Source organism: Melanerpes formicivorus, unplaced genomic scaffold (genome assembly GCF_026170545.1).
Source record: "Melanerpes formicivorus ecotype bairdi unplaced genomic scaffold, bMelFor1.0.p_v2 SCAF_10, whole genome shotgun sequence".
NCBI lineage: Eukaryota > Metazoa > Chordata > Aves > Piciformes > Picidae > Melanerpes > Melanerpes formicivorus.
In genome coordinates this window covers 14,633,050-14,657,736 of record NW_027142362.1, presented here as the reverse complement: position 1 = coordinate 14,657,736, position 24,687 = coordinate 14,633,050, and the positions used below count along the sequence as shown (strand labels likewise).

The following is a 24,687-nucleotide window of genomic DNA, read 5'->3' as shown; positions in this document are numbered from 1 at the left end:
AAGTTGCTTTCTGAATTTGTTGACAAGTTCATCAAGTTGCTTTCTGTGAAGCTCACAAAACAACTGATGCTACAGAGAACTCTTAACTTTATAATGATACCTGATGAAAGCAGATGGATTTCACAGGAAAGGAGTTTAAAGTTGTTTCTGTGGATAATTACTGAATAAAGTTGTTTAGAGCAAGCAAAGCATTAAATATTTATCTCTGTTCCTATAACATCAATACTTCTAAGATTTTTGGGAACATTGATAAAGGAGTTACAATGATATTTAGCACTTCCACACTGCTTTTATTTTCAATGCACTACATAAATCTATTTCATCCTGTTGATGAGGAAGTTTTTTGGTAAAATTTTCTGTGTTCTTGTTTTTGTTGCAGTTACTTCACAGGGGAAAGAGAATCTTCATTAACCAGATCTGTTTAGTCATGCTCTCAGATTGAAAGATGTGTGGATATCCTGATTGTAGATACTGCAGGTTATTTTTGGTCATATGCTGTCACAAATATGCTAAAGGGATGCTGGGAGGTTGATTGCAAAAAATAGGATACGTGCTTAGGTCAGAGTTATGTTTGCCAGCTGCATGTATGGACTTGTATCCTTGCACGGTTTGGAAATCTGCTTTGTAGTGTAAGGTGTACAGCATGTCAGGCTGGAGAATAGAAGGCTCCGAGGTGACCTAATTGTGTCCTTCCAGTATCTGAAGGGGGCTACAGGAAGGCTGGGGAGGGACTTCTCAGGATCTCAGGTAGTGATAGGACTAGGGGGAATGGAATGAAGCTAGAGGTGGAGAGATTCAGGCTGGATGTGAGGAGGAAGTTCTTCCCCATGAGAGTGGTGAAGCCCTGGAATGGGTTGTCCAGGGAGGTGGTTGAAGCCCCATCCCTGGAGGTGTTTAAGCCCAGGCTGGATGAGGCTCTGGCCAGCCTGCTCTAGTGTGAGGTGTCCCTGCCCATGGCAGGGGGGTTGGAACTGGATGATCCTTGTGGTCCCTTCCAACCCTGACTGATACAATGATACTATGTCACTTGGCTTAAATGGCATTTGTGTTGATTCCTATGGCTCTGAGAGTATCTGCAGCTAATGGAAGTAGAACAAGAGTTCAAACTTGCCAGCCTTTCAGAACAAATCCTGTCTGACCTTTCAGCAATGTCATTAGTTTAAAAATTATTTTCATGGATTGGTTTCCCTGCTGCTGTAACTCGGTTGTAGGATTGCATATCATTAAGTTCCCTTTCTGTCTTTGATGGGCATGACACACATTGATGTTAGTGGTAATTATGTGTGTATGCTGAGAGCAGGCTCTATCCCAAATGGCTTGAGTTGCAGATTCCTTCCCTAGGAGTTTGTGTCAGGTTCTTTGATCATTCAAAATTCACAGTTTTGGAAATGTAAAGCAATTCCAAGCTTACAAGTCTACCTTATTACCACCAAACCACAGTAAAGTAACAGCAGTGAGATAAAGCAGACCAGACTGTCAGTGCTAGATTAAATAAAAGCTATTTATTGTGTTCTTATTCTTGCACTGAAGCAGGAGGAGATTTCAGTGTTTGAAGGCTGCTGCCTTTACCAACTGGTTTGATTTAAATAAAAAATGAAACTGTCATACACTGTGGTATTGATACCCTTAGCCATAACCTAGACCTGTTATTCCAAAAGAAATGAGCAAACCAGTAGTAACTCCATAAAAAAAGGCAATAGATTTAATTAAACCTGTTAGTACTGAAACAGTGAGGGGAGAAGATGTCCTTAAGTGGCAGCCTTCAAACCACCCTGGCAAGAAGCTTCCTTAAAAACATCAGCACCTTGGCAGTGTCCTCAGGGTTAACAAACATAGATGATTTAGGATCAAAGGCAAAGCAAGTACTAATGTTCTTCTCATCAAAATGCCCTGTTATTTGATCTCTTCATTTTATATTAAGGATATCTCACTCTGATCTTTTCTGCCAATCTCATCTATGCTATATGGCACTGGGACAACTCGGCTTTGAAGTAGGTCATCACAGGCAAACATTTCAAAGTCCATATCAAAATCATTTCAAATCAGTGTTAATGACACAGTTTTGCCAGGTGGCTTGGGTGTGAATGGATTGATGTGAATGTTGAGGCTGATGACAATAATTCTGCATTCCTTTTGTTTGTTTTCCCAGGATGATGAATTTGTGGTGTGCATGCTTATGTACCTCTGTTTGACATTATTTGCTGTGGAGTCATGAGTCTGAAAGACAAGATCAAGTGATGCATTCAGTGCACCAGTCACAGGAAGCAAAAAACCCTCAAAAACTATGTTGTGCTTTGATGATTAAATTGAATAGCTCTGGGCTTCCTTAATCTCTGAAATGCTTATTGATGGATAAGTTTTTAACAGGTTTAGTGTTCTTGCTTCAGAGAGGGATTTTCTGTTGGTAAAGAGGAAGAAAGTAAACAAAGATATCTGTAGGGATTTGTCAGTCTACATGTCTCGGTTATTCTGATCTGCTTGGACAGTTTGCTGTGGAAGTGGTGGCTGTGGCACAGTCAGCTGTTTTGTTCAGTGGGTGTAGTGGTCTCAGGGAACTAAAATAGTTTGAAAATCGACAGCTCTGCATTTAATGTTAGTAATATTAATGTTTCATTTCTTGCACTATTTGTTCTTTTACGCTGAAATCATTAAAAGCTGCCTTAGATAATGACAAGTTGTCAGTGATGGGTCAGTGCTGTTGGAGCACACAGCACAGATTGAAGGTGCCCAGTGACAGTCTTACTCTTGCCTCCACTGCAGCTGACAGCTGTGACCTCGTGGGAGTAGCATTCCCTCCATACTGAGCCCTTCTGAAAGCATGTCTCTTAGGTTTCTGTGGATAGAAAATTTAAAGTTAGTAGTAGTCAATGCTATTTAACATTGAGCTATATGCCCATGCTCAGCAAAGGTTTATTTCCACATCTTGTAAACAAGACTTATCTTTTTTTTTGTTTGTTTTTTTTTTAAACCACTTAATGGCTTCTTGTGCATTTTTCATTCATATTCTGAAAAATCCTTTTCTGCATGAAAGGTGTCTCAGGTTGGTTTGTAGAGTTCTTCTTTCCTCAGTGCCAAACCTCCTTTGAACAGAAGCTATCTTCAGTGTTGAATTTCGCAACATTTTTTCAAAGCATTAAAAAACTTCTCTGCTGGAACATAGGTTGTAATCTCAAGATTCCAGGAATTAGTCAAGTCTATATCTATTCTGTTTTGGCACTCTGACAGCAAATTTCCTCATAAACATATTGCTTGTCAACAAAATTTTGCAGGTAAAGCAAAATTGTTTTTAAAAACTTTAGCAGCCTATGCCCAAATCTGTTTCTGCCTTTGACTGAAATTATGGTATGAAAAATCAGTGACATTTACTGCTCTTCTATAGTCCTTACTTGTCATGAGGAGTGGAGTTGTGTATGGCTTGGATCTGAATATTCAAGGTCAGACATTAGCATTATTTTTGTGATGGATAACACTTAAATTTTCAGTTGTTTACTGTATGATGTGTTACTGACAAGAAGTAGCTGTTAACCACACATGACTCTCAATGTATAGGCCTGAGGAATGCATATGGAAGACTTCTAAATAAAGTATAGTCAATCTTGCAGTCTGCTGGGGTTCAAATATTTCTTTTCAAGATAATTTGGCTTAGTATTGCATCCTTACAATGTAGTTTTGTATCATAGTATGCAATCGTTACCCGCCTTTAAGGGGAAGAGGACTCCTCCACTGTTTGTCTCTCAGTTTCTTTTTGTAAAAGCATAATTAAAATGTTCCCTCCATTCAGAAGTAATCTTAATTTAAAAATCATCTAATTATGTGCTTTATTCAGAGAAAAAGCTCCAAGAAGATGAGGATTGCATAGATAATGGCTTGTAGCGTCAGACTGCAAAGTGATGTCACACACAACATTGTTACCCTACTTGTTGCATTGGCTGAAAGTTTTAATTACAGCTTTTTCTTTTGACTAGTGACATATTAAGTGCTCAAAATGTCAGGTCAAAGGTTGGGGGATAATGATTTCACTAAAAATTACTCCAAAGGTGTTATTTATACCTGAGAAAGAACTCAGAGTTACTTGTGGTTTCCAGGGATTTTTTTTTTCTTTGTGTTGCTTTGATATTGTGTTGGTTTTGTTTGTTTGTTTTTAATGCAGCCTGATTATGAACATTTCATTTGGCATAAGCAGAGGTTGCATTTTAGACAGACCATTGATTGCATCAAACCACTAAAAATTTTCACCACATTTCATGCACTACCTAAGATATTTTGATTCTGTTTAGTTATTTTCTTTTCAGTGTGGCACTGTATTTCTTTAAAGTTCAACTACATAAAAGAGCCCTTTGCTGAGCTGCACAGCTTCCTGTCAGGATTGCACCCCACCCTCCTTCTTGAAAGACTAAGTGTCTTGCTGTCTGTGGTAGGATGTCCATACATCAAATCTTCCCTGGGATCATGGCAGTAACAGCTTATCCCCTGCTGCTGCTATGTTTGGAGTGTGGTGTTATGCTATCCTTTCTCCTTCTTCAAATGTCAAGTGTGATCTTGGGTGTTCTGTTGTGTCTTCCATTCTCTCTGCCAAAAAGCAGAAAGAATAATATGCTAGAGGATGGTCACTCCAGTGTGTTAAAGCAAAACAATGGACTAATGTGCTTTTGAAGACAAGAGTGGCTGTGATCATGGATGGAGCCCTTGCAGAGCGAAGCGAGAGGACTCTGCTGCAGATAATGAGTGAGCCCTTTGTTTCTCATTATTGCTGTGGCTACTGCAAACACAAATACTCGCTGCAGAAGAGATGGCAGCAATGTTTTCAGCTTTCACAGAGGCAGCCATATCTTATCTGGAAAAATTATGAAGAGGAATGGGATAATGAATCCCTTATTCCTGAGCACATGACTGAGTCCTTAGGAGAAGGGTACATCTTTGTATCTCATGGCATGGGGGAAGAAAACTCTAGGTTAATTAGAAACAGCATTCTTAAGGAGAAATTATTTCAACCTTGGTTTTCCTTACTGTCTTTGAAAACATGAAGCTTCCTGCTCTGCAGTACACTGAAGACCCTAATGTTTCCTAACACTCCCATGGAGGGACTAGGGACTGCAAAACCAGCATGCACTTTCCATGCTCTCACACATCCTCCAGGGATGTGACAGTAGAAATGGACACCTTTACTCTGATGTTCCTCTCTTGGCAACAGTGTTAGTGTTTTGTTGATTGTTTTGTCGGAAGCCTGCAGTACTGAGGCTGCATTACTTTGGTTTCTGAAAGTCTTCTGTTCCTTTGGAAGTAAGCTAAAAATAAGCTTAGTCATTAGAGGATACATTTCATATGACTTGAGCTTCCTGTGTCTTCATATATTTAGTGATACTTAATCCATGAAACAGAGCCCGGTCACCTACAAGTGCAAGGCTTGTTATGTTGTTGCCCGTCTCCTGTGTTAGGCAGCTCCTGATAGCAGACCAGAAGTTTCATATTTTAGAATGGTACAGGGTTGGGGTTTTTCCTGTTTGAAAACACATAGGAGGAATGAAAGAGTACAGTGCCTGCCAGTCCTGTGAAGCAATTGGTTTTGGCTTACACTGCCTGTGTAAGAGGAAAGTTGTTATCTGTTGTCTCATTTAAGCCTAGATGTTACGCATTTGACTGGACTTCTTCCACATCCTAGTGCTCCTTTTGACCATGAGCATCCATGTAACTCAAGCCACCTCCTGATGTGCAGAGCTACAGGCTGTCCTTCCTGCACAGCTTTCTACTGCCAGTGGACTCTGGGAGGGGGTATGGGGGAATATTTCCTCTTGCCTTTCCGGCTGGAAATCTTCATTGTTACTGCAAGCCAGCCTGAGCACTTCAGACCTGCATCAGAAGTGTGTACATCAGGCTTGATGGCTTCTGTAAGAAGAGGTCTCATGGATGGGTGTTTTCATTTGCCTGTGGCAAAGGCTGGCATCTCTGGCAGTTCAGTCTTTGTCACCTGGGGTGCACACAGCCCAGTGTGGAGCTGAATAGTTGTGCTTTCCCACTGAGACTGACAGCTTGGCATATGTGAAAGTGTGAACTGTGCTGTAGACATTCACACCTATTGTGTGTGCTAAACGGAAGTTGAGAACACAAAAATAGGTTGCTTTGATCTTCTCCACACTTTTCTATTCAATTTAATTCAGCACTCAGCCATTTCAAGTAGTTTCCTTTTACCAAAACATGGAAAATCTGCTTCAACTAATGCCTTCATTGGGTTAAATAAATCCCACCTTGGCACTCCTGGAGATGTGTGACATACCCAGAGGTTCCTTTAACCTGCATCTTTGTACAACATGAGGTCGATGCTGGACTTGTGCTCTTATGTGGGAGCTTGCTGGTGTTTTTGTAAGATAGGTTGAAACTAACAATGTGGTCTGCAATTTAGCTTCATCATTTCAGCAGCAGCTTCTTCTTTTCTTTTCTTTTTTTTTTTTTTAACCATCTCAGAAATAGAATCCCACATCTCCTGGAAGACCTTTAGGCTACAGAACCCAAAAATAGTTTTTCCAGGCATATTTCTTCTCTTCCCCTGCATAGCATTTACTGATGGCTCAGCTGTCTGTATGTGTGCCTGAAATTTCATTCACAATTACTGTGCTATAAGTGCAGCCTGGGCTGGGGTTTGGCTGTACTTTCAGTGTTCCAGCCTCAGCTGTGTAAAGCTTTGGGGTAAAACATTATTCCTTCTTTCTTCACTTTCCAGTGTGTAAGATAGAGTTAAGCTCACCCAGCTCATAGGAAAAATACTCATTTTAACCTGGTTTTGCTTTGGAAAAAAATACTGTATAAAGCATGTATGGTCATTATTTTAGAAGATTCAGGCCATAAAAATGCTAATTTATTCCCTTATTACTTCATAGTGTGTTTATTAGCCATACAGTTGGGGTTCATGGATTGAGCCCTTTTTGAGACTGAGAGAAAATTGTTTCAGTAGCAAATGGAGATTAATTTTTCTTAATGAGAAGAAATTACTTAACATCAAAGGGGTCATCTTCATTCCAGAGCTGCTGTTTGTGTCCTGAACAGGCCTGCTTGAATTTTTCAGATTCAGAACAATTCTGGGAAAAGCTGGTGATTAGATCAGAAGGATGAAAAGTTTCTGTCGCTGACTCTGCTGTTGATTTCTCTATCTGTAAGATGGCATTAATGATCTTTGCTAATGAGCACTGATAATTTAGTGGAGCATTGTACTACAGACTCTGGATAGAAGTAGCTGCAGATGCACCTAGTGAATAGTGGTAACAGGTACTTCACTGTAGCCAGATTCTCTGGAGCAGCTCTGCTGGCTGGACTGTTGCAGCGGCATCAGTCCTGACTGAGGATCCTGGCTACAGTCAGTCCAGTCAGCCTTTCCAGCAGCTTGGGTACTAACAGCCTTGTTTCTGCCACATGCATTTATGTTACTGTTGCATTGCTAACATTGCTGGTGAAAGGGTTGTTGCCAAGCTTGGGACACAAAAAATAAGTGTCCTTGAAAGAACAGCTGGTAATTGATGTATCTTTTGTGTTTCAGAGATGAGCGAAACCAGTCAATCATTGTCAGTGGGGAATCTGGAGCCGGAAAGACCGTCTCTGCCAAGTATGCCATGAGGTACTTTGCTACCGTCAGTGGATCTGCCAGTGAAGCCAATGTTGAGGAGAAAGTTTTGGCCTCCAACCCTATTATGGAGGTAAGACAGCTACCACACTAACCCCCACCCTTCAGCTGTAGTTGTTATTCTGGGACTAACATAAACGTGCAATAAAAAAGACAATCTGGACTTTTTTAGGGTTCAAAGAACCTAAAATAAATATATATCAAAATTTTGTGTAAAATCCATTCTCCAGGAGGTGCTTTAGGCATCATTTTGTGTAACATTTTATGAAAGTCTTGAGGGAAGATGGGAGGTAAAGTTTCAGTTGTGTTAATGTATTTCACACAACAAAGTAATTCTGTATGAATACTATGTCAAATCTGTTCAGCTTTTTAACACTGATAGTAACAAGACTGCTGGCAGAAGGGTGTGTAAAATTCTGACAAATATTAAAAATTCTGGTCTTTCCCACTGAGCATGTACATCATACAGTGAGGGCAGGTAGATTATACTTTGAAGTGAAGAGTTGTTGACTAAAGCAAATCTTCAGCTTTAGGCAATGTGATTAGGGAAGATAGACTGAGAAAGCAAAGTTACATGAGATGCACGTCATTTCTTTCAGAGGGGAGAACATGACAGAAGACATAATTTTGCTATAATTAGCTCAAAGTAATGTTTCAGTTCTGGAAATTTCTGTAACTAACTGTAGTCAGCTTCCCAAACCATTGGCTTGGAGGCATTGCTGGTAGCAATAGACTGAGATAACATAGAATCATAGTTCCCTCCTACCTCAAGATCTCTGTTCTCCAAGAAGCTCATGAGATGCTATAATTCTGATGTTATGGCCAAGCAGAAAGCATATTAGCCCCAACTGAATTGTTTCCTATGTCTTTGCCTATATGTGTATATTCAAGTTGTAGCTGAAGTTAAGGAACTGTGTTAGGAAATGATTCATCAAAGAGAAACAGTCTTAGGGGAATTCCTTGAGAGAAGTAGCACTGCCCATAGGCATGCACAAGCACATACATACGGACAACCCAAAAAATGCTTAGGACAACTGCTTCCTTCATAGATGTTTAGCATCTTTATGCAGTAGCATGAAGTGTTTGTGGATAGACATGAGTAAAAGGAGTGTGTGCAGTGAAATATGAAATGCAAAGCGGTGCCGTTGTTTTCTTTCTCAGGTATTTTTAAAATGAACTAAGTTTTATTCCTTCTTTTCCTCCTGGCATGAGGAGTTCATGATACTCACACTATAGCTGCCCCATCACAGGTGTGTGTGTTCTGTCACAAGGTAATTGTGCCTGGTTTGTGGTGCTGTGTGGTGTTTTGAAACTGTTGGGTGGGATTACACAGGCTGTGCCATGACGGGTGGTGGGCTGTACTGCTGAGGGATCCAAACGTCCAGTGACAGGAGAAAGTCGGGAGAGCTGAGCCTTGCCTTGAGCTGCACCAACCCTGGTGGGAGCAACCAGAGCAGCAATGGCAGTCGTGCAGGTGTGAGCACAGTACTCCCTTCACTGCTCCCATAGTTTGCAGCAAGCTTCACACCATCCTTGGCTGCGTTGGGGTTTGATGCACAGCTAACAGGACCAGGGGTGCCTTCCTCTGCATACCACAGATGTGGTATTTGGGGCCAAGCGAGCTGCCACATCCTCACCACCTGTCTGCTATGTGACAGCCACAGTAGGAGACTTCAGGATGAGTCTTCAGTTTGCTGTGTGTTTGCTGTGTGAAATACAAACTGTTTGCAGGTTTCCCTGTGCTACTTCTTTTGTTTGGTCTCAAAATCCAAACCAAATATCCTTCTGTCTGACCTCTTGGACTCCATGTCCCCATCAGTGGCCATCAATTCACTGTCAATTGTCTGATTTAATTTTTGAAGCAAGGAAATTTAAACTGAGGACTAAAACTTTCCATCCATACCTTTTCTTATCTGCTAAAAACAGATAATAGCAATTTCATGAAGCTGGGTATAAGTAAAATTTCACTTACTTTAAACAATGTTATAACTAGATGAAAGTTACCCTTCTAAATTCAAACACTTGGACTTCAAGTAGGCTTTAGAGTGAGTGTTGTGAAATTTGTTGTTGAAAGAGACTCTAGGACAGCAAAATCAATGTTTTAAAATCTTCAGCTGATTAATCAGCAGAAACACAAATTAACCTGTGCAGACTAAGAAGGAACTGAATGATTGATTTTAGAAACAGGAAACTCTTAATTTGCTAAGTAGGTTATAAAATCTTAGGAGCAAAAGGTTATTTATTTATTTATTTGTAAATTTCTATTTGGACAACCTAAACATCAGTATTTTATGAGCTTACCATCATTAGTGTCAGAATTTCACATCATCTTTGCTTGTGAAATACTTCATAACATCAAGTGAGCATTTCTAGCAGCTATTTGAATAACTAGTTTTGTAGTCAATGGCTATACACAGTTTTCCTAGGGCAAATGTGGAAATTGTCAAGGCTTAAAATTAATCTTTACATGTTATTTCCTGCCTCTTATTCTTTGTCATTGCACATGCTCTCAAGCAATCTTAAAATAGCAAAGACTTTATTGACTGTTTTTATAAGTAATACCTTTTAAAGTAATAACTGGTTTCTAAAAATCCTGTAATAGTGTAATACTGTTGCTACCATCACCACCAAATCACAGTAGCAATAATTTTACAACAGAAGAAGTGCAATTGGAGTATATTTGGTTGGAGTGAATTCTGTATTTCTGAGAACTCAGAGATGCAGTTTGTTCTTATGGTCTTTATAGCAGCCACAGCCATTCAGCTGGTGCCCACTTTGACATCTGGACTCGATGATCTCAAAGGTCTCTTCCAACCTGGTCTGGTCTGGTCTATTCTATTCTATTCTAGATTAGGTGGTGTTGGGTGATAGGTTGGACGCGATGATCTTGAAGGTCTCTTCCAACCTGGTCTGGTCTATTCTATTCTATTCTATTCTATTCTATTCTATTCTATTCTATTCTATTCTATTCTATTCTATTCTATTCTATTCTATTCTTTCAGTCAGATCTGCTGCTCCTACTCCTGCTCTAATGGGGCTTCTGAAAATAATCCCCACCTCCTGTGCTGTACCCAGTTAGCCCTTCCTGATTCACTGGCGCCCTGTTTACAGAGCCGGAGTGCCCATACTCAGCATTGCAATGTGCTCTAGATTGTTGTTCCTAAATTTCAGTACAGAAACTATGGATGGCTGTGGCTGTGTGAACTGGGAAACTGGGACACAGATAGGACTCTGTGTTCTTTAGTTATGGGATACATCAGAGTTAGGCGTACTCAGTGGCATGTGATAAAAGGCAGTGTATTGTGTCTGTATTACTCCTAGTAGAAAATATATTGCTATATGAGGTCTAAAACATGATCTAATTGAGAAGAGAAAATGCTTTTCTTTGAAGTTCAGAGTGCTGTGATTTGCATGCCTTGAATTCTGATCTATCCAGCTGGGGCTTGTTGTCAAGTGAATGCTAATGCTAATGAGGTAAGGGCAGAAGTTCACCAAGACCATTTTAAGAACTCCAGTCATGATTTGCCCTGGGCATCCCAGGACCACGTACTATCGAGGAAATACATTAAATATTGTTTATTATGTGTGAAGCTGTACTGAGTCTTTCACCCCTTCAGGTGGCTCAGTTGGTAGCGCATCAGACCCTTAATGGGAAGGTTATGAGTTCAAGCCTGCAGTAGTGTCCTCCCTACTCTAGTCATGAGGTCTGTGGTGACAGGTTGGACTCGATGATCTTTGAGGTCTCTTCCAACCTTAGGAATACTGAGTGTATCTAAGCAAGTTAGGCACATAAGGCAGCATTGAAGACTGTCTTAGTAACCAGGCTGATATGGAAGGATTTTGGGTTCAGGAACATGGCATGAGTCTGTACATGTCCATTTTTTATTATATTTAGGCACACAGTAAATATTTTGTAATGATAGGTTTGCAGGAGTAGTTTGGAAATGTGGTTGATTATAGAGTAGTAACAATAATAGTAATAAGCTGTTGGACATGTAGAACAGAGGGACTGTTTGCTGGATTGTGAGCATACGATAGGTAGATTTACAGAGGTTGCCAGTACTACACATGTATAAAACATACTATTATACTTTTATTAAGTCCTTAAAGGGAATCTGGGTGTATGTGAGCATTCTGTTAGACTCTCTAATTCTTTTTAAGACACTTTAGAGAGCAAAGAAGGATTTTTGGCTGGAAAATGAGACTATGTGGAAGTGAAATCATTGCTAGGAAGACCAACTCCCAATTTTGTGTTAATGAAATAACCATATTGGTGTAAGTTGCTGACCAGGTGGAGATCATTCTGTATTAAATTCTTGATTATTCTGAAACCAAGGCAAAATTAACGTTAAGTCTTTATGAGCTGTGTAGATAATTAAATAGATTTGATAATCTCTAACAGCTGTTTAACCTTCACAGTATTCCTTTCTTTTCAGTCTATTGGAAATGCCAAAACTACAAGGAATGACAACAGCAGTCGCTTTGGGAAATACATTGAAATTGGCTTTGATAAGAGGTATCGAATCATTGGTGCTAACATGAGAACTTACCTCTTGGAGAAATCAAGAGTGGTGTTTCAGGTAACACTGATGCAATCTTCTCATTATATATTAGACTGACTATTCTAAAAAAAACAAAAGCTGCTGCTTCCTGATATTAGTTCTCTTAAGCAATGGCTGTAATAGTGTGTTTGTTATATAGTACATGTGAGGGGAGGGGAGAAAAGGAAAACAAGGTCAGCCTTTCATTATGTGAATTATTTGTAGTTGTAAAATGTGCATAAAAAGTCTGTGTAAACATGTAATTCTGTCAGTGCACTACTAGATGGGAATTTGTGCTTACAATAGTATTACAGAATAGGGCTACAAAACCTATCAGAACTCAGCTCAAGAAGAGCTCTCTGTTGTGGTTTGTAAAGCTGCAATCTCAGCTCACTTTCAATCTCCTGTTAAAACCCACCACTGTCACAAGAACTATAAATGAATCTAAATTGCCATTATTTAGGTAAATGAGAATATGCAATTTCATCTTTCTTGAACTTACTTAATTTCTGAATTTTATACTGGATCCAATCCATAATGTTTCTGTCTCCCACTGGATCCAATCCATAATGTTTCTGTCTCCCACACTTCCTTGTTATCTTTACCTTCCTTATAGCGCAGTAAAAGTGGGCTTATCCTTGACTGGCTGCCTAAAGGTATCATAGTATCATAGTATCATTCAGGGTTGGAAGGGACCACAAGGATCATCTAGTTCCATAGGCAGGGACACCCCACACTAGATCAGCCTGGCCAGAGCCTCATCCAGCCTGGTCTTAAACCCCCCAGGAACGGGGCCTCGACCACCTCCCTGGACAACCCATTCCAGGGTTTTACCACTCTCATGGTGAAGAACCTCCTCCTTACATCCACGCTGAATCTCCCCACCTCCAGCTTCATTGCATTCCCCCTAGTCCTATCACTACCTGAGATCCTGAGAAGTCCCTCCCCAGACTTCCTGTAGGCCCCCTTCAGATAGATACTGGAAGGCCACAATTAGGTCACCTCGGAGCCTTCTCTTCTGCAGACTGAACAGCCCCAACTCCTTCAGTCTGTCCTCATAGGAGAGGTGCTCCAGCCCTCTGATCATCCTTGTGGCCCTTCTCTGGATACGTATAAAACAAATAAATGCAGTTAGCATTATATGGGAGTGTTATGTGAAGTACTGTTGTATATTTTAAAAATGAGAGGCTTCATGCACATGATTTAGCTGGAAGACAGGGTTTTGGTTTTTGTGTTGGTTTTTGTCTGTATTGCAGTCAGGAAATTTAGAGCACTTAAGTACAGAATGATGGTGTTGGTCGTGTGTCATAACCTTCTGAGCTGTGTTTGTCCTACATTCCAAAATTCCAGCTTTGCTTTGGCAGGAGAGATATTCCCTTCACCAGTTTACTATAAATGCTGAGGTGAATGGCATTAGTTATTTTTGGAAAATGAAAAGCTTTTAAGTATGATCATTTCACTCACCCATAGAATCCTGATCTATATTTAACAGTAATCCACAGTTCTCAAAAGTGAAGTAGTACATTTTATTTCTTTTTTATGAAAATATCTGGATTCTTCTTGCTGTTGAAAATGGATTAAGTTAATGAAGAAGGAAATGACAGATGCTGATTTATCTTTCCTTTTTCCATGCAGCTTCTATGCTCTTAACACTCTCTCTCTTAGAGAAAGCATTAAACACAGTAATTCTATTCTACTCATGAATGTTTCTGACATTTGTTGTGAAAAATAATCAGCTACTTTCTTTTTAAAGGCAGAAGAGGAGAGAAATTACCACATCTTTTACCAACTTTGTGCCTCTGCAGCATTACCTGAGTTTAAATCTCTACGATTAGGTATGAAATCCCATGTGTATTGTGTGGTGCAATTGTAGGTATAAAGCAGCATCTCTGAGCCGTAGAACCAAGATAAGAATTGCCAGCTTTTAAATTCTAAACTTTCAGTCCTTCAAGTACTAAAATATATTGAAAAGAACTAAAATGTTAGATCTCAGACTTTTAGGTAAAATGAAAGTAGCAGGTTTGTTAATTCAGTGTACTGTAATAAGTTGCAGTTATAATCGTTGGAACTTATGATGTCCTGGATTTCAGAGTAGCTTTCTAGTGGCAAGGGTGAAAATTTCTTCCCTTGGTCTTTTGAAACCTCTTTTCTATGACTCCAGCTACTAGACAATTTTGTCATTTGTGGTATAAGCACCTGAAAAGCTTATTTTGCATCTGCATACTTTCACTTGGGGTGTTAACAGCAATTACTTCACCATTTCTGCTAACGTGGTAATCCCAAAACTGACAAGGGAATGTTTTTCATTTTTCAGATTAAAATGTTGGTAAAGGAAAGGTTTCTTGTTTAACAAGAACTAGCAAGAACTAGGGCTTTGTAAGAGAAAGGCATGATGATGACCTCATGACAGGCAATCACCTCATCATTTCAGAAATTCAATATAAATTTGAGTGCTGCTTCCGTATTTTTAAAAGTTAGCTTCGTAGTGGGAGAAGTGCACAGCCTCAGTGCTGATTTCTGAAATACCATTCTGGTTTGAAAGTGTTTCTCTACTCTTCTGCACCAGCCTGGCACTTACAGGATGCACATCTGCTGACACAGGAAAGGAAGGAACTGATGTAATTAGAACTAAAGAAGCCATTTAGCAGACTCGTCTTTCGGTGTTCTTGAAACCGTGGCAGATGAGAAGAAAAGGAGTCTGTTCCCACAGCTGGAAGCATGGCCGCTGAAACTGTAGGAATTTACACAGCACCCAGGAGGGCTACTGCTCTCCCAGTGAGCCCAGTGCTGTCCCCAGAGTGGTATGAAGTGATCAGTTCTCTACCCACAACTTTTCAGCAACAGTGTTCACAGACACTCATATGAATAAACCAGACCATAGATTAGAAATAAGAAGAAAATGAGCAAACTAGAATTTATTTTTTTTAGTATCCTGATGCACAAATAGCATAATAGTATCTGCCACATCATTCCAAAGTGCTGCTGCTGTCAGCCCCCTGCCTGCCACTTGGGTGGTTGTCTCAGACTGGGAGAACAATTTCTTCCAAAGTGATTATTCCACATGCATGGAAATCTTAACCAAGGTTAAGGAGAGAGTATGCTTGAGGGCCTGCTGTAGGAAGGCCCTCACAGTCTCAGGCTGCACCAGGGGAGGTTCAGGTTGGATGTTAGGAAGAAGTTCTATACAGAAAGAGTGATTGCGCTATGGAATGGGCTGCCTGGGGAGGTGGTGGAGTCGCCGTCATTGAAGGTGTTCAGAAGGAGACTTGATGGGGTGCTTGGTACCATGGGTTAGCTGTTTGGGTGGGTTGGATTGGTTGATGGGTTGGACACGATGATCTTGAAGGTCTCTTCCAATCTGTTTGGTTTAGTCTAATAAAGGTTATTCTAATAAAGGAACCAGGTAGGTTAAGAATACATGTTTGCACTGCTAAATCTTGAAAAAATTCTTCTGTAGAATAAGTGGGTCCTATGAACCAGAAGGACATATTTACACTGTTTTACAGATGTGCTGTGGATTTCTGCATTAGTGCATGTAGAGATTATTTTTTCTCTTACAGGGAATGCAAATTCCTTTTACTATACGAAGCAAGGTGGAAGCCCTGTGATTGATGGTGTTGATGATGCTAAGGAAATGGTAAACACCAGGCAGGCCTGCACGTTGCTAGGTAATTTGTAAACCACATTCATATCCCAAATCCAATATATTAGCAAGTGTTTTCTACATTGTTTGCTTATATTTTCATTATACTCTGTTGTGTTTAAGAACAGGAGAGTTTTGAGTCTGAGATACTTCAATTACATTAAGAAGGCATTTAAATTGCAGTGGAATTTGCGTATCTAGTGTAGGAGAAACACACATTATAGGGATACAAATGGTGGATTCCCTTGGTATAGCATATACAGCGTTGTGGCAATGCCAGCCCTGAGCAGTGTGAACAATCTGGCAGTGCAGGCCTAGAGCCTGACATGGTGGTAGGCCATGCTCAGCATAAGTGCAGTGCCAGCTAGCAGTGTAGCAAAACAGCGCTGTGCCTGCAGCATGTAACTAAAACAGGACACTGGTAGCTATAAACACAGAAAGTTATCTTGGAACAACAGGACATGCACCTGCATCAACAACCTCTCTTGTCATTGGTAGTTGGACCAATAATCTACAACAGTGCGATGTGTGGTCACTCACAGGGAACTAGTGAAGCTCTGCCAACAAGGCTCTCCAAGTTTATAAAAGTTGTAGAAGTTCCCTTGATACGCACTTCTACCTTTCCTTTCCCTTCTTCTTTGCTTTACTTTCCTGTGCTATACTCTCACTATAGGCCTGCAATACTGGAACAATAAAGGAACAATACTCCATCATATTGGTCAGCTGTATTGACTCCAATCTGCGTCGTCTATACAGCGTTGGAGGTCACTGACAAAGCACTTTGAAACAGCGAATTAAATAGTTCATTGCAATGGATTTTTTTTGCATCTGGTTATAAAATACTTTTTTCTGCAAGTGGAGCAAAGCAATACTGTCAAATGCTAAATAAAGTCTCTGAAAAACACACCATAGTCTCTGAAAAAAACACACTTTTTCTCTGAATAAAATTTGTTGTCAGCTGCAGCTCACAGTTCTTTATTTCTCTTCCCATTCACAATGCTTTGTTTAACATTTTTCAGGGATTAGTGATACCTACCAGATGGGAATTTTTCGAATCCTTGCTGGCATCCTTCATTTGGGCAACGTGGAGTTTGCATCTCGGGATTCTGACAGCTGCACTATTCCTGTGAGTAGTAGATGAGCTGAAGGGCATGGTTCTTACTCTGACAGTTCTACTTTCTGCTTGTTTGCAGGGCCCTGTTCTGAAGACAAGTAACGATATAAAAACACAAGCAATGTTCTTCTATTTTGTTAACATTCTGTCTCTTTAGTTAACATTTTAAGAGTTGGGGTTTTTTTTTGCAGATGGATTCAACTCTTCTTAGTTTAGAAACTTTAGACAATACTCTTAGTTCTGTAGCAGTGGCTGCCTTAATTCTGTTTCAAGAGCGTAACTGATTGGTCCTAGAAAAGTCTGCCGGGCCAGACTAGCTTTGAAGTCCTGGGCAGATGTCTGGATCTTTATGTTCCCACAAGAATCCAATCCCTGCCTACAGTAAATGCTTTGCAGGATTATTTTTTTAAGTTAATGCCCAAATGGCCTAACTAACTGTAAAGGAAATGCTTCACAAAGTCCTCTAGGATGTCTAGAAATGAGCATAGTATGTACACATAGGATTTATTTGACTCACCTTTGTGGAAGTCAGTAATGAGGAATGCTTAGTCTGATCTGAAAAAACTGTCATTCTGTGAGGACCCAGGCTTCTTATTGGAAAAAAAGATCTGGCTTGTCACTTTTCTTTCTTGGATTCACAAATGGCCAGTTTCTGCTTTGACCTTTCCTTAAATGTCTACCATTGGAAAACACAGCCTTCATCTTTCTCTCTTCAAACAGTAGCAACCATTTCAAGGTTGTTATTTTTACCTCATTTTAATGTCAGTTGCTTTCTCAAGAATTTGTTCTAGCCCTTTCTGGAGTTGAGACAACAGGTTGTTCATTGGGCCGCAGCTCAGTGTGCCTGGGCTAACACCAGGTGCCTGTGGAAAGCTGCTGTGAAACCACAACAATAGTCTGCTTTTTTAATGTGTCTTAAAAAGGTTTGCACTGCAAAGAAAGTGTCATTTAATGATCAGAAGTAGAAAGCTGATGAGCCCAGGACATTGTGAGCTAGGACATGATGAAAATATGAGAGAGTCAGAATGGTTATCTCCCATGCAGGAATCCCACTGAATGAGCTAGTACAAAGCTACAAATTCCTCTGTAGTCCTATCCTTACATGGTAAACGCCTAGCAGGTGGCAGTGAATGTCTGCTCGGTGGAATCTGCTACCTGAGCTGTGCTGTTCTCTGACAATAGCTATGTCATTGCAGAGCTCTGTTGCCATGCAGACTGGTCTGCCTGGGAAGCACTGGTGTGGTGATGCAATGATGGTGTTTCTGGAAGCTCAACAAAGGGCTCCTCTTGGTGCTACATGAATGAATCAATTTGGTTGATGTCAGCTTGAGTAACCCTAATGTGGCATTCTTTTGTGCAGTGTTCATTATTACTATTACTTTATTATTGTCTTCTGAGTTAAAGTGGTATGGCTAAACTGAAAGAAAACATTCTCAGTTAACTGGATTTTGGAAGTTAACAGCACTGCCATGGGACCTGTATGCTGCGAGGACTGCATGAAGCCCCAGAGAAGTCAAAAAGATGTGGAAATAGAAAGACAAACTTTATGTACCCTCTAGCTACTGAGCATGTAGTAACAGTCCTCTGTAATCTGTCCTTGTCAAGACACTGCTTGACGGTGCTTGACACTGCTTGTCAGTGTGCTGTTGAGTTACCAGCTGCAACATGAATGTGATGAGGAAGCAGCACTAGGGGAATTCCTTAGGAGGCGAGACCTGTCTGTCCTTGCTTTCTAGCTTTTGGCTTGCTTGTTAGTGATGAGGTGTAGTATCTGAACTCATTGAGTGGTAAATGCACTGCACAGATTTTTATGCAGAAATCTCATATAGCCATCTCAGTGTTCGAGCCTTGCCAGTTGATTTTACCTGGTGGTTAAACAAAGGTTTTCTTCACTTGTACAGTCTGATTCAGGAGTTAGATAACATAATTGTGTTCTCCAATCTCCTAATATTTATCTCCAGAATTCACTGAGAAATAGTGCATTAAATACTGAGACCAGAGTGCTAAAGCCTTCCTCTTCATTCTTGGCTTGGGCTGTAATGCCCCATGGCCTGTTACTCCCTGCTGTGGTTGTATCTGAGCAGATGAGAGCACTGCTCAGGAGCTGGGTACTTGGGACAGAGTGGATCATTCTGTCCCAAGTACACAGCTGTTGTCCTGTCACTGGAAACTGAGACAGTTAGAAGAATTCAAAATACCAAGTCCATCCCTGTGAAGCTAGGTGATTCATTTTTGTGAAGGTTGTAGGTTCACTGTGGGGGTCTGTTTGGTGAACACCAGTATAGTAAAGTGCAGTTTAGGAGACTGATTCACCAGCCTGCTTCAGCAATGTGAATGTGATGGGTGGGTAGGGAACCTGTTACCTTTTGAAGGAGAAAAGAGCTGAGGAAGTTGCTGATGCTGCTTATTGTTGGATCACTGCGGGTAGGCAGTTCTTATGATTGCATGTGTGCTAGTAATAATACTGCTTCAAGACTTAATGAGATTGTTTTTATTAGCCCAAGCATGAACCCCTCACTATCTTCTGTGACCTCATGGGTGTGGATTATGAAGAGATGTCCCACTGGCTTTGCCATAGGAAGCTCGCAACTGCCACCGAAACCTACATCAAGCCAATTTCTAAGCTTCATGCCATCAACGCCAGAGATGCACTTGCCAAACATATCTATGCTAATCTCTTTAACTGGATTGTAGATCATGTGAACAAAGCCCTTCATGCTACTGTAAAACAGCATTCTTTCATTGGAGTGTTGGACATTTATGGGTGAGTCTCTTTGTCAAAGGTGTGATGACTCTTATGTAATTATCTTACTGCAGAGTATCTTTGTCTTTGCCATGCAGTGCTGCATGGAACACATAAAACCCCCAAACCCTTAGCAGCTGCTTACGCAGCTGAAGGAAGTAGGTGGTTAGTTTTGACATGCTGTCTAAGATCTTTGTCTTGACTTTCAAGTCTGACATTTATAGTGGGATTTCATTTTTTGCTGTTGGTAGTTCCTTTATGTATTGCACTGGAGAAAGTGACAAGGGAATTGGCATCTCATGGTTCCTCCATTGTGGTGCTTTAGAAGAGACGAAGACAACTTCCAACCTGGTTTACTCCTGTTCTGTTCTGTTCTATTCTATTCTACTCTACTCTACTCTATTCTATTCTACTCTACTCTATTCTACTCTATTCTATTCTATTATTTCCTTTTCCTATTCCTATTCCTATTCTATTCTATTCTAACATGCTTTCTAGGAACATCAGTCCCTTCTCTGTGTTCCCCATCCCTGCCTGAAGAGGAAACATCACCAAATTGCCCCTGTACTGTCATTTGCCATTTCTGTGTGCTTCATTGCTTGATTGAGGTTGTTTCTGCCTGGAATAATGCAATGAAAGTGACTGGAGGAAGGGAATTAAAAATTATAGGGTCATTTAATCTGGTTTTTTTTCACTGCACTAGTAATTTTGATGATCTGCTTATTTTAGATTTGAGACATTTGAAATCAACAGCTTTGAACAGTTCTGTATCAACTATGCCAACGAAAAACTGCAGCAGCAGTTCAATATGGTAAGTAGGAATTGACCGGCATTTCCTCTTGCCTTTCCCCTCATCCCAGTCCATTCTGCTAATTGGGTCCCCAGTGGCTACGATGAATTCCTTCAGTCTATTAACCAGCTGTCCTGGCTGTGGGCTTTGGGGGATGGGGAGAGATCGACTATCTCCTAGAAATAGATTTTGTGACTAACTGCTGCTCTGGGACTGTTTGACATTCTGATCACAGCAACAATTATAAGACAGAAGCAGCGCTTGGCAATTAAGACCCAGAGATGGCCTGTCAATGAGGACACACTGCAGTTGAGGCTGGAGTTTGCTGTGCCTCCATGACTTCCAACAAGAGCCTGTGTGCTGGCAGCAGAGAGCAGGGCTTTGCTGCTGGGAACCTGCCACCCACATTTCCTGTCCTGGTGTCATCTTTTGAGGGTTTTCAACCACATTCCGAAGTTGTTGATGGACATGTGGCAAGGGACGCCTCTTCCCCCTCCTCCAGAGAGATGATGATTCTCCCTCTCCCCTCAGCCTCAGTGACGTTTGTAATTATATATCTTACCTGCATAATGATGAGGCAAGTTATTTCTGCCAGGTCTGTTGCTAGGCTGTGCTGCAGCACAGGAATAGCTTTGAACTCTCCTTACGAACATAGCTCCATGGCAGCGTGTGCTCAAAGGACCGAATCCTCCTGCGCTGTGTTTCCTCCCAGGCAGGGATGTGGATTGGGAAGTAAGCTGGGTGCTGGAGTGGAGGCTGGGATTTCCAGTCCTGGTGTGCCCTTTCTGTACTGGTAGTGCCATAACTGGGTTCAGCTGCAAAAGCAGGATGTCGTAACTGCTAAGCGCACGTCATCTTGGAGTTTTCTCAGCTCTGCATCAAAAATCTAGTTGCTGTAAGAATTGTAAGGGTTTGCACTTACAGAGTCCTGCACTGGTAAGTGTTAACTCCATGCACCAGTAGAGGTTAGGAGCTGACTGGATGGAAAACAGGTCCATGCAGAAAGATCTGGGAGTCCTGGTGGACAGTAAGTTTACCATGAACCAGCAGTGTGGTGGTGTGGCCATGAAGGCCAATGGTATCTTGGGGTGCATTAAGAGTGTGACCAGCAGGTTGAGGGAGGTTGTCCTCCCCTTGTATTCTGCCCTAGGAAGGCTACATCTGGAGTACTGGGTCCAGTTCTGGGCTTCCCAATTCAGGAGAGACAGGGAACTAGTGGAGAGAGTCCAATGGAGGGCTACAAAGATGAGTCTGGTTTTTCTCTCTTACAACAAGAAGCTGAGAGATGTGGGACTGTTTAGCCTGGAGAAGACTGACAGGGGATCTTATCAATACTTATCAATATCTAAAGGGTGTGGGGGTCAGGAGGATGGTGCCAGTGTCTTCTCAGTAGTGCCCAGTGATAGTACAATGGGCAAACAGGCACAGGAAGTTCTACCTTAACATAAGGAGAAGCTTCTTTACTTTGAGGATGATGGAGCATTGGAGCAGCCTGCCCAGAGAGGTTGTGGAGCTTCCTTCTCTGGAGACTTTAAAAAACTACCTGGACGTGATCCTGTACAACCTGGTCTAGGCAAAGCTGCTTTAGCAAGGGGGTTTGACTGGAACCTTCCAACCTCTACCATTCTCTGTTTCTTTAGTAAAGACCACTGTCCCTGTGTTCCCTTCCTTGTGCTGTTGTTGTAAGCACTTGTCTCATGAAGGACTTGCCAATGGGGCATTTGTAATGATGCCCTGCTAAGCCACCAAACCCAGTACCAGTATAGATGAACTCATTGCAGGCTGCTGTGGAGGTACACAGGGTGGAGGTTGTTTTAAATTAAAGCCCTGTGTCTGTGGTGGCAGCCAGCAGGTGTTCATGTGTGGCCCAGGGTGACCTGAGCCCAGCTGATGAAGAACTAGCCAGCTGCCATCCTCATCTCCTCAGCCTGCCTTGCCTGCCTGGCCACCCACAGCCTGTGAAGGAGGAGATTAAGTGTGAAGACATTTTTCACCACGTAATTGCTTTGCAGAGGAGAAATGGTTTTCTGCTTTCTTGCAGGATCTAGGTTGGGTATGACTCGTCGGTATGACGTGGATGTTCCTGTCAGGAGCTACCTCAGCGTGTAATACAGGCCTGAAGCACCAGGGTGGGAATGGCTCCCGTGGGCGCCGTTAAGGAGCACTGCTCTGGAAAGGATGGTGTTAGGCTAATGAAATAAAAGGGATAAACCACTTTGTCAGGGTAGTTTTCTGCTGTCTAGCAGATGCATGCCAGAGAGCTGCAAGGAGGTGTTGGTGGGCTTGTGCCCTGAACTCAAGAGGCAGCTCCACCATTCCAGGTGCTATTAAGACCACAATTTGCCTATGTAATATCATCTTTTTTTCCTCAAGTTTTAATTCATCTTCTGTGCACATTTCATTACAGCTATGTGGGGGGGGTTTTGTGATCATATTTTTGAATGAATACACAAATACGTTGTTATTGATCTTCATACCAGATAAATCTTCCACAGAATTTTTCTTGAAGAATTTCTTGTGCTAATGCTCTTGGAGTAATTCTTGCAGGTTTCTGCAGGAGTATATTTTAATGCAGTGCGTCATCGTAGGAAAAAAACAGCAGCCATTTAAGGGAAAATGAAGTTCTGTTCTTTTACAAGGAAATGCAGAAGTATTTATAGTGAAATTTTACTTGAAATAGACTGGTATTCATCACTTCAAAATCATAAATGCATGGCACATCCCACTTTATAAATCGCCAATCTTGCACTTGAGGCTTTTTCGGGGTTTCGTGGCTTGGTTTGCCTGTTTGTTTTTTCATAAGAAAAAAATCTCTTACAGTAATTTTGAGACAATATAGTAGAAAGATGGGAGAAAACAGGCCTTATTTCCTATGGATGAACACTTTCATTTAGTCTTTGTTTTTAGGCCATGAAAAAGGTTAATTTATTTTTCATGCACTTACCTCTTAAAGGGTTTATTTAGTTGAACTAGTGTGTCAACTTGACAGCCTGGATTAGTGTGCCAAGATGAATTCGAGTGAGAGTTCGATGTGTTTATTCTACATTTTATTTCACAAAAGGACCCTGTTTTCTTTTTGCCCTGTAGCATGTCTTTAAACTGGAACAGGAGGAATATATGAAGGAAGAAATACCATGGACCTTGATTGATTTCTACGACAATCAGCCTTGCATCAACCTCATAGAAGCCAAAATGGGAATTCTGGATCTGTTGGATGAGGAGTGCAAGGTGTGTGTTCAAGGGCTTTCATAAAGAAAGAGGTCAACAACTGTCCTGCTTCTGTGGCCACACGGGGAAATGTCATCTGTGTGGAGACATCATTTTGACACTCTGCTATTGAAAGGATTTGGAGATTATACAAACAGAATTGGCAATTACAGGAGGAGGAAAAAATGGTTTTAGTCATGCTTTTCCACTCTCTCCTCTCCATCATGTGTCAGCTTCTGGGTCTCTAATCAACCTTTGTTTTGACTCTGGCAACCTTCCCTTTCTGGAGTGCAGCAAGAGCAGTCTTTGGTCCTGTCAGATTTCTCCAAATTGCCTCTCACTTGGTATCTCACCTTTTGTCTTTGACCTTAGTTTAATTTATGCCAAGCCATGTATAGGGGAAGCCCATCATGGGGTTATCGTGTATCATGTAGATCACAAACCATCTCTAATGATGGTGGATGTGTTCTGACCTGCTGAAATGCTCTTCAGTCTGACAATGTAGCTCTAGGATCCCTGCCTTCAGGTGTGTGTGATGCTGGAAGGGCTATTAGTGTCAAATGTGTCACACAGCAGCTACACCTGCAGCTGGGCTGCACCCAGTCTGGACTGTTAGAAAGGCAAGTGCAGAGCTGGTTACTGGCTTCCTTGCTTATGGCAGTGCTTGGAATCTGAGGCATCAAAGTTTGAATACAAACCACAAAACATTGTTCCCCATCTTCTTAGTTTCTTTTGCTACTGAAAGTTTTCAGGACAGTATAAATGACAGTGTCCCCTCTTCTGTAGATGCCAAAAGGCTCAGATGACACTTGGGCCCAAAAACTCTACAACACTCATTTGAATAAATGTGCCCTCTTTGAAAAACCACGCATGTCAAATAAGGCTTTTATCATCAAGCACTTTGCTGACAAGGTAAGGACTTTTCCTCTGGTAACTCTTTGTGTGGCTGATGTTGCTGATAGTGTGCATGGGAAGGGATCCTAGTGTGGGTGGCTGCTGTGGGCAGTGGCAGTGCCATGGCATCCTTGGCTCTACTCAGC

The 24,687-nt window shown here is 41.3% G+C and overlaps 1 protein-coding gene across 7 annotated transcripts in view; it reads left to right on the top strand.

Moving 5' to 3' along the window:
- The window catches only part of MYO5A (myosin VA), a 105,400-nt gene that overhangs the window by 34,564 nt on the left and 46,149 nt on the right, over positions 1-24,687 (top strand). For all 7 annotated transcript variants that reach the window (XM_068143859.1, XM_068143856.1, XM_068143854.1 and 4 more), the window contains exons 5-13: positions 7,526-7,682; positions 12,046-12,189; positions 13,904-13,985; positions 15,711-15,818; positions 16,813-16,919; positions 19,406-19,671; positions 20,380-20,461; positions 23,528-23,668; positions 24,434-24,559. In XM_068143859.1, coding sequence (XP_067999960.1) covers positions 7,526-7,682; positions 12,046-12,189; positions 13,904-13,985; positions 15,711-15,818; positions 16,813-16,919; positions 19,406-19,671; positions 20,380-20,461; positions 23,528-23,668; positions 24,434-24,559 — 1,213 coding nt within the window. The remainder of the gene's footprint in view (positions 1-7,525; positions 7,683-12,045; positions 12,190-13,903; positions 13,986-15,710; positions 15,819-16,812; positions 16,920-19,405; positions 19,672-20,379; positions 20,462-23,527; positions 23,669-24,433; positions 24,560-24,687) is intronic.